The sequence below is a fragment of the Siphateles boraxobius genome, unplaced genomic scaffold (genome assembly GCF_051911475.1).
Source record: "Siphateles boraxobius isolate OS27281-9 unplaced genomic scaffold, OSU_SipBor_1 25, whole genome shotgun sequence".
Taxonomy (NCBI): Eukaryota; Metazoa; Chordata; class Actinopteri; order Cypriniformes; family Leuciscidae; genus Siphateles; species Siphateles boraxobius.
Window position 1 is genome coordinate 35,239,637 of NW_027508866.1, and position 15,364 is coordinate 35,255,000.

Here is a 15,364-nt window from a genome sequence, read left to right on the forward strand (position 1 = left end):
GTGAACAACGCGCATACACTGTAGATGATTCTCTCATCTACACAGATGCGTTTAACTTTTTGCAAATGATACATTATTATAAGGAAAAATATTAAAACACCAGGGAAATCATTGTTGTGTCCATGACGATGGGGAAAATAGGCATAAAACTTACACATTTACCCAAATTATTATATGCATATTTAACCGAAGCTAATTTGGGTGGGTTTGTCCCAACCCCAATGTCACTTCTCTTTCTTTTACGGCCCTGACGAGAACATCGATCTCCTCGGCTGTGAACCGATTCTGAAGCGCGCCTGGTAAGTGCGTCGTTATAATAGTATTGCGCCATGGAACAAGCGCACCTCGTTCATCATGCTCTTAAAGGGAATGTGATATTAAGCTCTTATTGGTTTGTTTCCCGTTACGCCCAGACCACACCTATGAATAATGAAGCTACTTCAGACCAACCCCATTTAGATTTGCGCCAGGCGCAAGAGGCATTTATCCCGCCGGGAAAATAGCAACAGCGCCGGGATCCGCCCACAAAGTTACTTGTGCTTTGCGCTTTGACACTTGCGTTTCAGATCGTTAAAATAGGGCGCCCATGTGCTTATTAAAGCTCCAGTAGGTCACTTTTGTAAGTCACCCCTCTCTTGCACAGCGCGAGCGCGTACCGTCGTTTGTGACTCTCCTGTTCGAACTCGTTCATCCAAATGAACAAATCTTTTTTCGAGTCATTTCGTTCATTCAACGAACGAAATGACTCGAAAAAAGATTTGTTCATTTGATGAACGAGTTCGAACAGGATCACGAACGTGCATCACAGAACAGAGCAAGGCGAGCATTTGTGCTTATAAATCTTAAAGTTTTTTATTTATTTTTGAAATGGCCGATCGTTTCGCTAGATAAGACCCTTATTCATCGTCTGGTATCGTTTAAAGCCCTTTGAAGCTGCGCTGAAACTGTCATTTGGTCCTCGAAACGTTTGTGTCCTATTGAAGTCCATTATATGGAGAAAAAGCCTGGAATGTTTTCATCAAAAACCTTCATTTCTTTTAGACTAAAGAAAGAAAGACATGGGCATCTTGGATGACATGGGGGTGAGTAAATTATCAGCAAAAGTTTTTTTTAAAAGTGAACTAATCCTTTAACGATATCTTACTAGCTATTTATAACTTATAGAAAGAGTGCAACGTTATAAAGTTACATGTATTGCAAAATACATAATGATTTGAGGACCAAGTTTGTAGTCAAAGTATGGGCAGGCCATAGTCAATGTAAAGCATATTGTTGATGTTTCGTCCCTATTAGTGAATGTTCCATAACTGTATATAATCCGCCGTCATCGGTGGTCCTGCTTACTAGCCTGCGCGTTCACGGCAGGCTCCGCTGTGGGGGAGGAGCTGTGGAGGGAGGGCTGTAGCGCAGCAGAGAGAAAGAGAGTTTTAAGAAAACGTGCCGCATAATCAAGGATTTTTGCCCGCAACAATCACAAAAAAATCTCTTCTTGGCTGGCAGTGATGGTAGATCAGTAGCCATCACGCAGATGGAGAGGGCTGGGAGTGTGATGGGTTTGTCTTCTATGACTCCCACAGCTGGTGACCTTCATCAGCTTCTCTCTGCTAAACGCAGCGCTGGATCTCGGCCCCCAGCGCTCACTTCTCTTATGCATCTCACATCGCAATTATGTATGTACCTGCCAGCACTGTCTCTCCGCACGCATCCTTGCTCGCCCTATTCATCCCGCCCTTCACGCGGCCATTAGTGCCAACAGCTTAGCGGGTTGTCCCGGAGCAAGGTGACACGGCACTTGGAAGTCCAGCCCTGGACTCCATTAGTGCCAGCATTCCCGGCCTCCATCCATCCGTATGGCACTGATTTGTGTTAAACATACGTAGTGCATGCCTATTAGCTTCTGCTGCCCACAGGACACAAATGCACTAATGAGATCTCAGTTGTTCCTCGTATAAAGCAGTGAGATTGAATGCAGAACAAAATGACGCTGTTGTTGAAGTCAGATTATCCTACTGCCAAAAATTCATCTCAATATGTCTCATTTATTTCATAAGATATCAAAATTTTGCTCAAATTTGCTAAGACATTAAATGCGCAGCTAAAAATTGTTATTGTTCTCAGATTCGCAGTCGGAGATCTCCTGTTGTTTCTCGGATAAATAAGATTGAATGCAGAACAAATTGACACTTTTGTTTGAAGTAATCTCATTATGTCTCATAATCTCAAAGAATTTAATATTTCTCTCAGTTTTGCTCAAATTTGATAAAACACATAAACAGCAATGCAGTTAGACAAGTTAATGAGATCTAAAAATTGTCTCAGATTGTTTCTCTGTTTTTGATGAGATGGAATGGGGAACATGAAATTCAATGGGAAGCAAATTGAGACTTGTGCATTCAACATAAGTTTAAGAGATCACAAATTGAGCTCAGATTCCCAACCTGCAAACAAAATATCTCAATATGAACTTCTCATCAAATTCTTCCAAATCCAAATGATCTGATTAATTGCCCACATTTATTTTAAGCTCTAAACTATTGAATATTTTGTGTTATTTTTATTTCTCCTCGGGAATTTTAAGACGAACACATAACACATAATATGTCCCCTTTAAGTCGAATGAACTATGAAAGCGCAGGTTTCACAGCCTTGCGGCACCAATATCTACTCAGAGTCTGATTAATTGCGTAGTTCCCAGAGTGCCGCAGTGAACTTGAGAGTGCTTGAATGCTGGCAGATGGTGGAAATTCAAGTGGAATTCGAGGAAGTCTAGGACTGAGATTCTAGCACACACCGATGGTTTTCCTTTAACACCCGACAGAGCTTTAGATGTGTGTTTGTGTGCGTCCGATTCCCTGATGTCTTGATGTCAAGCATGTGTATGTCCGTACGCACACATTCCTATAGCACCATTACACATGAGCTGAGTGATGAATTACTTTTAATAAAGCAAACACAGTTGTTTCGTGTCTAGATCAATCTTTCTCTCAGTTGCCATGCCAGCCATTGTCACAAGTAATTGCCTAAACCCCTCGTCGTGTGAAATAGGGCTGTTTCGGAAGAAAGCTGAACTTGCAGCGGCCTCAATTTCCTACTCCAGTGCACTTCAGTCCGCAGGGGACGGCTTGCTGGATGCTATCGGTACCAGGATAATGCCGCCCATCCAGGGGTGCGTTTCCCAAAAGCATCGTTAGCCAACTATGGTCACAAGTTCTATCGTTATCATTATAGTTCAACGAGTCGGTGTTTCCCGAAACCATCATTCCAACGAACATGTGCAAACAGAATCGCAAAGTTGTGTGTTTGAAACAACAGCTCTTGAGCTGTGGTGAGAAGCAGAGTTTCTTGTTTGCATGACATGTGGATTTAATAAAACCTTATCTTGAGTCAAATAAGCAAGCTGACATTCAGTACAATCTATATCTTATATTTAGAATACAAACAAATGTCATTTACGTCTTTTAGTTTGTCAAGAGATTTAAAGCGTCGTTTTTTAAGAGTGAGCATGTGCGAACGTGCTTTAGTACGTAAAAATGAGCCTATGATTGAATCTAGGGGTGTAACAATATATCGTGTCACAATATAGCGCACTACAAAAATGCAACAATATGTATTGAGTGAATAGTGACAATATGTATCGTGGATATTTCACTCAAAATAAAACTTACAGCGTTTACAGTGTTTTAGTGTCAGTACTGCATTAAACTACATAATGTTGAATATAATGTATAATAATGAAATGGGGGAAAATGTGTGGGTCCTGATAATGCCAAATGTATTATGTTACCAATGACCTATATTATTTTAAATATATCTAGTCAGTGACAGAGTGGAAGCATATTCATCTAAAATAATTCTGTTTTCAGCTTCAGAATCATGAATATTTCTATTCTGGTGTTTCTATTGTACTGTGCATTGGTTCCCAGCGCCAAGCCTATTCATTTACACCCACAATAATATAAAACTTTATCATATGTCTTGGTGTATCGCAATAATATGGTATTGTGAGTTCAGTATCGCGATATGTATCGAATCGTGACATGAGGGTATCGTTACACCCCTAATTGAATCTGGAAATAAAGCTAAAGGAGAAATAGTCCTCAGATGACATGTCCGTAATTTATAGCAAAACATCTAGCGTTAATTCGATCTCGAACCGTTTCATTAAAAGTAGTTATTACTCCACCATGTTCATGACATCATTACCCAACGTGGTTGAACTTCCAATTTGCGACAGTACGGTTTTGGGAAACAGTCGAGACTATCTAGTTGATTTTTTCTTCAAGATGCATCGTACTGTGGTAGTTAAGCAGCGAGTTATGTCGTTGTACGGGAAACACACTCCAGCTCGGCTCCCTGCAGCTTCACACACATGCTGAGGTCACATTCCCAGGTGCTTTTCCACCTTCCAGCAAGCGGGAGACTGACACCGCATGACGTGCATCTCAGGCCTGGACTGGGTCAGGTGACAAGTAGTCTCCAGCTGGCTTGAAAGCACACTCATTTGTCTCCTTTAAAATGCTTGCAAAAGCAACCGTGAGCAGATTAAGGACGTTTGATTAGCTTCCCAGAGGAATCCAGATTAATATTCATTCAGATTAGGCCTGTTATTTTAGGCTGCGCCTTCATGCTATGAACAGTTGGTGACGGCAGTTTCAATTAAGGTTTGTTGTTTGCTTTGTTGTGTCTTAATCTCACGGCAGGTGGACTCTAAAATCTGTCTACCTTTAACAAGATCAGATCAGAAGTGAACATGGAGTGTGTAGAGAGTCAGTTGTGTGTAGAGATTGACCTGTAAGGATTTTTTATGATCGATACAGATGATTTTGTGTCCAATAACCAATATTTGAAACCAATTTTGAAATCGAACTATTAAGTTTTTGTTTATTAATTATTTATTTGTAAATTATTAAAATTATTTTTATAATTTTTTAACAAAATTATTAATTGTATTAATAATAATTGTCAGCATATTATTAATAGTAATGTTGTATAGCAATTAAATAGACCAATAATAAAAATTACTTTAAATAATAATAAAATAATTGAATCATTTAAAATAATTATATTATAAATTGTATTATTGTCAATAGTATTTGTATAAAAAATATAATAGAAATTAAAAATATTTTAATAATAGTTATTGCTTTTAGTGATGTTATTAATATTCTATAGCTATAAAAATATTTTTATAAATATTTTTTTTTTATCATTTTAATTAATTAAATTATAAATTATTAGTATTGGTAGTATTGGTGGTTAAAGTAAATATTAAAGTATATACATATATTATTATATTAAAGTAATAATAATAATAATAATAAATATTGCTTTTAATGATTATTATTAAATCAATAAAAATAATACATTTAAATATTAATTGTGTGACTAATGATATTTATTTATTTATTATTATTATTATTATTATTTATATTTCATCTGTAATTGGTTGTATGGTGAAAAGTTTCTTTAAATGACAGATTGTGTGAAAATAAGTGGCATTTCTTTTCTGTTGGAATAATGAGCACTGTTACATCCTTCACAATAAGACAAGGAACGTGTAATAAATGACAAAAATGGCGACTATTTTGATTTCATGTTGACTTTAACCATTAGGCTTTTATCTGAAGGTGCCCGTTGCTGCTGTACCTCTTTCAGCCTGTGGCTAATGACAACTCTTACAAATAGCACTTTTAAAAGACTGGAAGTAGGGAAAACTGGGTCGACTCTTGGGAACGCTTTACATGGCAGACAAATGTCATCCGAGCAAATAAAACCAATTCTATTGACGTGCTAAAACCGAGAGTCTGCGGAGAACTTAGTTAAATTAGCGGTTCTATATTTATACCACTGCATGTGTTGCAAATTAGGCTTCATTTGTCTGGTAATTGCATGGGAGATCTGAGCGAGAGCATTCCAGGCTAGCTGGAAACAGAGCTGCTGGACAATAACCAGCCATGAGGGGCGAATATAAAATCTTGTCCCAGTTCTCTCTCATCTAGCAGCATTTTTTCCTCCCGTCCAGATCGGTTGTTTACGTGTTAGTTGACGTACAAGCTAAACATCTGCTATTTTAGTGTCCCTCGGTTTCCTGTTTCTCAGTGTCACTCAAGTTCAGTTCAGCCTTCTGTGTTTGTAATCATCTAACAGACGGCCATGTTGTCCATGTGCTTTGGGTTCATTACTCCTTATATGTAGCGATGTGAGTAAATTATGACTTAGGTAATATTCCACATTTAGAAAGAGACCTCATCATCTTAGCAAACAAATTCCATCAATAAACTAGATTTTTATATTTGCTACAATACTAAGAGCGGTTCTTCTATTTCTGTGTAGTTGCTAGGGTGTTCTCGAAGGTTAATACATTGATATGGTGTTGTTAGGGTGTTCTGTATGATTGTTAATGTTTCTATGTAGTTGCTAGGGTATTCTGGAAGGTTAATAGATTGCTATGGTGTTGCTAGGGTGTTCTTTGTGCTTGTTGATGTTTCTGTGTAGTTGCTAGGGTGTTCTGAAAGGTTAATACATTGCTATGGTGTTGCTAGGGTGATCTGTATGGTTGTTGATGTTTTTGTGTGGTTTCTAGGGTGTTCTGGAAGGTTAATAGATTGATATGGTGTTGCTAGGGTGTTCTTTGTGGTTGTTGATGTTTCTGTGTAGTTGCTAGGGTGTTCTGAAAGGTTAATACATTGCTATGGTGTTGCCAGGGCGTTAATACATTGCTATGGTGTTGCTAGGGTGTTCTGTATGGTTGTTGATGTTTCTGTATAGTGGTTAGGCTGTTCTGTATGGTTGTTAATGTTTCTTTTTAGTTGCTAGGGTGTTCTGCTATGGTGTTGCTAGGGTGTTCTTTGTGGTTGATGTTTCTGTGTAGTTGCTAGGGTGTTCTGTATGGTTGTGGATGTTTATGTGTGGTTGCTATGGTGTTCTGTACGGTCGTTAATGTTTCTGTGTAGTTGCTAGGGTGTTCTGTATGGTCGTTAATGTTTCTTTGTAGTTGTACACAGTTGAAATACATTGCTATGAGGTTTCTATTGTGTTCTGAAGGGGCTAATAGAACGTTGCTAGGGTGTTCTCTGAGGTTAATAAATTGCTAGGGTGTTGCTAGGGTGTTCTGTGTGGTTGTTAATATGTTTCGGTGTGATTTGAACTGTGTTCTGAGTGATAGCACATTGCTATGAGGTTACTAGGTTCTTCTGGGTTATTAAAGTGTTGCTAGGGTGTTGTGGGTTGTTGTTAGGACATTGCTATGGGGTTGCCAGGGTGTTTTAGGTTGTTGTTAGTATGTTTCTGAGTGATTTCAACAGTGTTCTGAGTGGTAGTTAGTTCATTGCTGTAATGTTGCTAGGGTTTGACATTCTGGAGGCCTGTTATTTTTATTTTATTTTATTTTATTTATTTGGATCCCCATTAGCTTCCACAATGTGGTTGCTAGTCTTCCTGGGGCCCATACAATTATATTGTCACTGTTAGTGTGTTGCTAGGGTGTTCTGGATTACTTCCTGATCCAGTTTTGCTCATTTTAGCATCTACCAGCTGAGTCTGAGTGCTAAAAAAAGTATTATTCATGTTCATTGCATAAATAGTGTGTCAAATGGGAATTTGTTTGAATCCTTTACATCAAGCGTGAGCAATAGTGCTTGACTAGCTCTAATGCTAATGCAAGTGTGAGTAAATGCTAATCCTGTGAGCGGCTCCATGAGATTTGGTGCTGATTGTTTTATAATGAAATCTAATTAAGGTTAATAAAGTGGATGAGAGGTGAGACGCCATACTGTATGTGAGATATCCAGCGTGATTTGCTCGATGACTTCACAGAAATGCCTGCAGGCTTTTGCCTTTTGAAGGATGTGCGCCGCATCTCGACGTCGACGCTCGCACTCAAGATAAAAATCAGCGGATCTCACCCGATCTGTTGTGGCTCATATCATAGCTCTGCCGATGTAGCTCTCTAAAGTCTTTTTAATTCCCACATTTATGTTTAATACAGAATTAATTTTTAACCACATCTGCTGATGCGTTGCTTTGTAGGGAGGAGTACTGTAAAGCATCCCAGAAAGATTTCCACGAATACTGTTGAAAGTTTTATGACGTTCATATGGAGCAGATTTAATAGGGCTTATTTAATAAGGATGGGTAAAAAATATCGATTTCTCAATTTCAATCAATTCTTAAATCCCAAGAATCTGTCTTTTAGTCTATGCCATTTTTAGCTAATGAATAAACCGAACATTATAGTGCGCCTCCCACCCAATAAATCGCAATAAGGTTTGTGCTGTTTCTTTTGATATGAAACAAAGTCTCAGATTTCAAATTATGTCCATTTTATTACTAAATTCTAACTATAAATGTGGTTTTGTGGCTCTTTAATGTGGCGTGACGGATCGCTAGCGCCTCAGTTCAAGTGGCACGTGAACCGATCAACTCTTCCGCTTTACGGCTAGTTATAGCGTCAAATAAACATGAATGAACATCAGAAGTTATGTTGAAAGATAAAGTATAGCTGAGCTTACCGAATCCGAATTTCTCATGTAATCGCTCAGTGTTTCGACTTCGGAAAGACGTCAATATAACACCCTGTAAACAATGTCATGGCTTCAGAAAAGCCATTTAGTGACGATAAACTCATTAGTCAGGTAACTAATTTAGTGTTTTGTTAAATATATGCACCATATTGCACATTCATTATATACTTTACTGTTTCTTCAGTGTCAGACTCACTGTTTAGTTTACAGTTTAGTTGAGATTTTTTCCTTTAGAAATATGATATGTATATTATATATATATAATCGACATTGAATCGCAAGCTTGTGATCAAAATCAAATCTTGAAATTTGTGTCAATACCCAGCCCTATTATTTAACATTAACCACAGTACTTTCTTCTCTTCTGAGCAATTGCATGTTGTATATCTTGAAGGTGAACCGTCTGAGAAGGCAACGTAAGGAAGGTCGACATGCATTCTGAGTCACGTTCCCAAGGGAGTTTGTGAAGGAAAAGAAGGTTAACATGCAACATTTACTGCTTCACTGACACGCTTCTGCACGCTCTTCTGTTTTTGCAGTGCTTTTACTCTGCATGAGGTTGAAAAACAAGCCAGAGCTCTTGAGAAACAAGCTTGAAAAGTTGGCACTTCTCTGAGAAACTTCTCACCAGATGGTAAAGTCTGTGATGCATCAGTCGCCACACACACTTTGATTGGTGCATTGTAAATGCATTCAGTTGCATTTTTGTAGCACTTCCCCACTTAAGCCAGACAGTGTTGGCATAGCCGCCATCTAGCCTTGATTAATGCATTTAACAATCAATAAGTGAAGCATCTGCTAATCTGCAAAGCTCCGCGCAGCCATAGTCTGTGCATTACAAACACTCAGAGCGCATCAGGAGTTCTGGATTTCTGAGTCATCTTTCCACAGACAGGTGTGATTACAATAGCAGGTTTGTGTCCATCATTGTGCAGCATGAGGAAGTTGTGACAGGCGCTGAATGCAGAATGTGTGCATTGATTACGGTCCTGAAGTGTGACCTTTTTCCGGCGCATCCCTTCACAGTTTGATCCGGATCGTCGATCGATGGAACGCGTGTGATTGCACAGTAAATGTGTTTCGGCCACCTGCTGAGAGATAGTTGGATATGAATGTCACATTTGATATGTACAGAAATGTTTTGTGAATTTTCAGTGTTGAGGAGTAATTAGACAAAAATAAACATGCTACTAACTTAACTAGTTTTTAGTTGAGTGAGGGTAGTTTAAGTTTGTCAAGACGTGTCAAAAGACTTGCTATGTTTTTTTTGTTTTGTTTTTTGTCCTGCTGTACACAATGCAAGCCGAGACAATAATCAAACACCTAAACTCTTGCATCTGATTCATTTAGGTGAATCATTTTAGTGAATCAATACTGAATCGTTTGATTCATTTTAGTCAATTATTTGTGATTAATGATTCACTGATTTATTCCAGTCCCTGTCTTTTGTTGTGTTGTTAAATTCTGCTATTTGTCATTATGTTTTCATTAAATATAGTTATGATTGATTCTGAGTAAATTATTTGTAAAGTGTAAATTTTAACTTTTAAGTTTTATTATTAAGGTTTTTCTGCCAGGCAATTGCTTGTTCATTAATTGTTTGAATATAAAAAATGCTCATGTTGCATTATTAAAAATATATCAAAATAGCTTCAGGGTGGCTACATTTTATAACTTAAAAAAAAAAAGATTAATGTGATTTTAAATTATGAGTATCAGACTAAAACAGTTGTAGTCTATTTTTGTCACTAGACTTGGAGTTTTGTGTCGTCTGCTGTACTTTTGTCCATTAGGACAGTAAAGCAGCGGTTGTCATCCCTTTTGTAGCTTTTGTGCTCATTACCGTCACACATGGCGGGTCATTACCGCCATATTGCACATCACTGGACAAGTTAGTCATTAAATACCTACACAAATGTGCCATAATGAAGTTTTTCAGCCCATAATTATTTGGTTTTCTTTGTACTTTGCGTAAGTCGGGTGATTAGTGGCACAGCGGTAACAGTCTGGCTTAGTAATTAGTCCTAAACAGCCTCGTTTGCTTCATCTCTTCATCACACTTTTTTCTCCGTGTTTTTAGCCAAAATCCCAGCAGGTGAGGTACTGGAGGGGGCGAGCGTTGCCAGGCGAGGGTTGCTAGGCAGCCAGTGACTCCATCAGGGGGCAACGTGTACCTGCCTATAGAGATGATGTTTGTTAAGGGCACTAATGTAAAAATGGAGATACAAGGGTACATTTCAAAAGAGCACGGTTTGGGTCTTATTTCGCCCTTAATTCAACTAAAAGCAACAAGCAATTATTTTTGGATTAAAAAAAAGCCCACTTTAGGACCAAAAAATATATATTTAATTTTCATGACAATTAAAACTTTTTTCCCCTCCAAATTCTTATTACTTAAATGTATCAGGATGTTTGACTCTTGACTTTTTCTTTTTTCTTTTTCAGTTTTCTTAATGTCTTGAATCTGATTCTCATTCTGCAATACATTTTTTTTTTTCAAATACAGTATTTCTGAAAAATAAATTAAATCAGCATAAAAACTTGTGTACATGTTTTGTACATAACTGTAAATCATATATCTTTATTTTGTTAAGCCACATTACTGGAATGAGAGAGAATTTGCAAGGAAAATTTACTAAAATGTCATGAAAATGTTACAGTGCTATATATTCATATAATTCACATAAATATATGCATGCAAATATTAATTTTTATTTGAATTCAGAACTCATACACATTATACATTAATACAACAAATGATACAAAATATGATATTCTCAGTGCTCTTCACTCACTGCGGTTACTGTGAGGAAATCATTTTAATTCGGCACACGTTCAAACCTTGTAATGCGCTGCAAAGCGTGCCGCTGTTCAAGTTTTCAATTGAAGTGCTCAGAAAACGTCTGAATCACGGCGGGCGGTCTTTGTGGGATTGAATCATTTGTGTTTTGTCACTCATTTCTCTAGAACCTTGAAAAAAAAAAGCAGCAGCTCTTCATTCTGAATGCTGAAAAACTTGAGAGCTGAAGAGAGCTCAAAGTGTCATGCGACTGAGAGGTGTGTTTGACAGTTTTCCCAGTGTTATGTATGTCCATAGCTAGCTATGATTATATGTAACTGACTGTGGATGGAGCGTCACATTTAAGGTGTCAGGTGTCAGCGCAGCCAGACGTCACAGATTATCTGAACAGTCGGGTCTCCATATGCCACACCGGCTCAGGAATCCCAGAGAAACAACACTGGATTGACACTCACTGGAGATCTGGATCATCTGATGGGTGTACAATCACGCAGAATACATTTCTAATGTCATATATAGTGTTACTACTAAATATTGAACTTGAGGATTTCTCGCTTCAAGATTCTGGTTCATTAAAGATGTGTGTAATTGCTGTTCCATTAGGATCACCAAACGAAATTGCGAAAAATTATGATCCTAACACGTCTCCTGAACGCGTCTCCTGTCTGCCATTGGTTGGTCAAACAAATAGTCCCGCCCCCAAACTCACATCATTGGTTTAGTCAGGGTTGTTGTGTCAGGCTGGACAAGACAAGTATTTTAACATTAGCAAAAATTGTGAATCACCTTTAATAATTCTTTTAACAGTTTTTTTTTTGTTTTTGTTTGAGGAAGAAAATAAGTTAGGCCTAATTATATACTAAACAAAATTGTTTTTGGTAATTTAATACATTTTAAAATCCATTCAGTGATCGAGTGAGTCACAACTCTTCAATGAGTTTGAAGCTGATTCATGGTTCATAACAGTCATTTGTTTGTGAATCAGACTATACTGGTCATGCTGTATGTTTGTTGTCGTGTGCAACCAGAAAGGACAATGCTAAAAGTTATCAGAGTGTTTTAGTATGAGATTCTGTCCACATTAGCACAAGAATACTGATGTTTAAGAATCCGTAAATGGAACTGAACTTCATTAAAATCATTCCGTTCCAGTGTTTTGTTTTTTAAATGCCTGCTGTGTTCAGACCAAATTTTGTGGCAGCTCTGAGCTCCCCTCCTCTTTGCGTGTAATTGGAAATTAAATACATAAAGTTAATAAAGTGAAATGAGAAGTGGAGAGACTGGTGTTGTGTTAGTGGGAATGAGAGCGATGCCGTCGGCATCTGTGCTGGGAATGCAGCGACCAATTAGAGCTTTCTGATTCGGCTGCGAGACGTAACGAAAACCCCGGCCTGTCATTTAATCAACTTAATTCTAATTTAAAACTGACGGAGTGCAAGTGCACTGTTTGCTTTTGGTGAATAATCACGTATTTGTTTCACTCTCGCTAAAAAGAAAAACACATTTGCTTTAAAATTGCATTACCGAAACAGGATTTAATCCAGCCATCTGAAACAAACCCCTGAATCCATTTGCCTCCAGGCAGATATTGATGTCGGAAACCTAAAAGCGCTCGACGTTCATTCGTACAGAGCCGAGCGCGTCCAATCACAACGCAGTGAGCCGTATACTAAGAGGCAATTAATATCGAGCCGAGCATGGTGGCCTGCGACGTCCTATAATAACACGGTTAGACCAAAGGTTAATGTGTTGAATTCAATATGCATCCCCATTCGTTTCAATGAAGATGTCCAGAAAAAAAAGAGGTAGTCTGTAATCAAAGGCCTCCCTGTGCAAAGTGAAATTAATTATAGAGGCCTTCATAAATTCACTGTCATGTCTTAATCTTCCTCTGGTCCCCCTCCCAACCTTTATCAGCTTCGGCTGGAAGTGGGCCGTACGCTCGGGCCGATCTAATAAACGGCTGTGTGAGATGATAATTGTGAATGAGCTGTGTGTCAGCGGAGGTTCTTGAGCCGCTCGGACCGGAGAAACCTGTAGTCTAACGCCTGTGAAAATGATGGTGTTTATCAGGCCATCTCCCACACAGTGAATATAGAGAGGACATTATGTGTTCCTCCAAGTGAACTGCTGTGATATTTAATACAGTTGAGGTCTGCTGTGCATCGGACGATCAAAATAACAGCAGTGTCTTTGAAAACATGAATGCATGCATGTCTGAGATACAGTATGATGTCCATACCAGCGTAGACAGGCTCTAAACAACATAAATGTGGTTGTTTAGCATATTTTACTGTTAATCTTTACAGTGAAAATATATGCCGCTAGTTAATACAAGTCTTTGGGTTATTTTCAACTGTTTTTGTTGTTTAGCAGGTGAAAACACTAGAGATGAACCAATACAAAATGTTGCCCGGTACCGATAATACTTCATATTTGAAAGCTAATAACTAATATATATATATATTGGCCGATAACTAAATCTAAATCTAAACTTTTGAGAGCCTGATTAAAAAAAAAAGTCTCACCATTAAAAGCCATGTCCCAAACACACAATTATGATGATGTTCTCATTATAATTTTATGTAGCCGATATGACATACTTGCGCTGCACATGTTGCACTGAGCTGTGGAAGTGGATTGGAAGTGATTCCAATCATATTTCAAGCAATTCAATCATGTTGAACAGTGCGCATCTGAAGTGTCTCAGCTGAAGAAAATAATCCATTATTTATTGGCTTTAATATATCGGGAATTTTTTCTATTGGGTTGATAAACGATAACATTAAACAGCCAATACCAATATGGTGTCCGATGTATCGTGCATCCCTAAACGACACACCTCTCGGTAACACTTCTCAACAATGTTAGTTAACTTACTGTAAAGTGTCGCCTTTCCTTCAAGATGCATGATTTGAGGAAACATGAATGGGTTTCACACTAAAGGCCGTGACACACCGAGCCGATGTCAAAGAACTAGCGGCTCCGAATGCTGACTGTGTTTGTCGGCTTTGTTCTGAAAATAACAGTCTATAAACAGATATGCAAACTTCAACTAAAGAAAAGGCCGACAGACGCTCACCGAAGACCCAACGTTGGCCGATGGCAGACCATCAGCTTGTTTTGTTTGCTTTTTTGTTCAAAATGCTTCAGATTCAGAAGGTTTGTGCACTTTAAGCAGCTTTGGAGGAAGCTGTCACCACTGGTGATGACATCATGAATATGTTACAGAATGTGTTTTTCCCCCCCAGAAACGGTTGTTCAAGATTAATTGAAGTGGATATTAATTCTAACATGCTTTCTTTCTGCAGGCATACTTCCGACAGGGTGTTGCCCTTCAGTACCTGGGCCGCCATGCGGACGCCCTGGCCGCCTTCGCCTCGGGACTGGCCCAGGACCCCAAGAGCCTGCAGCTGCTGGTGGGAATGGTGGAGGCCGCCATGAAGTCCCCGTTGAGAGGTACAGCCTGTGTTTGTAATGGTTTTTGGCTCAAATTCCTAAAAATCCTAATAATTTGTGAGAAAAAATAGTTATGATTGGGCCACATTATGTCTTATTTGAAATCTAAAAATCCCAAAAGATGAGTAGAAGTGATGCTTGTGCGTAGAATCCTTTTGGATAAACTGATATAAGCAGCGAATAAGCAATAAGCAGCGAAAAAGCACTCAATTTAGCACTGAGAAGCGGTTTTATGTGAACACACTTTGGGCTTGAGCACAAAATCTGCAGGAATGAGTAAAAATATGCGCAATACGTGCAGCCCCACGCTGAAATTCAAGCCCTGTAACAGCAACAATATTCATCCGGAGCAAATGAAACGAGTGAGTGAGGAGAGGCGGGTTTGTGTGTCAGAGAGAGAGAGAGAGAGAGAGAGAGAGAGAGAGAGAGAGAGAGAGAGAGAGAGAGAGAGAGAGAGAGAGAGAGAGAGAGAGAGAGAGAGAGAGAGAGAGAGAGAGAGAGAGAGAGAGAGAGAGAGAGAGAGAGAGAGAGAGAGAGACGCTGGTATAGTGTGTCTATTCTGCGGAAAATTAGTGTTGTAAGT

General features: G+C 38.6%; 1 protein-coding gene across 3 annotated transcripts in view; it reads left to right on the forward strand.

Moving 5' to 3' along the window:
* Positions 1-15,364, forward strand: part of ttc28 (tetratricopeptide repeat domain 28) — a 322,836-nt gene that overhangs the window by 183,122 nt on the left and 124,350 nt on the right. For all 3 annotated transcript variants that reach the window (XM_077243763.1, XM_077243764.1, XM_077243765.1), the window contains one exon: positions 14,634-14,781. In XM_077243763.1, the coding sequence (XP_077099878.1) occupies positions 14,634-14,781 (148 nt within the window). The remainder of the gene's footprint in view (positions 1-14,633; positions 14,782-15,364) is intronic.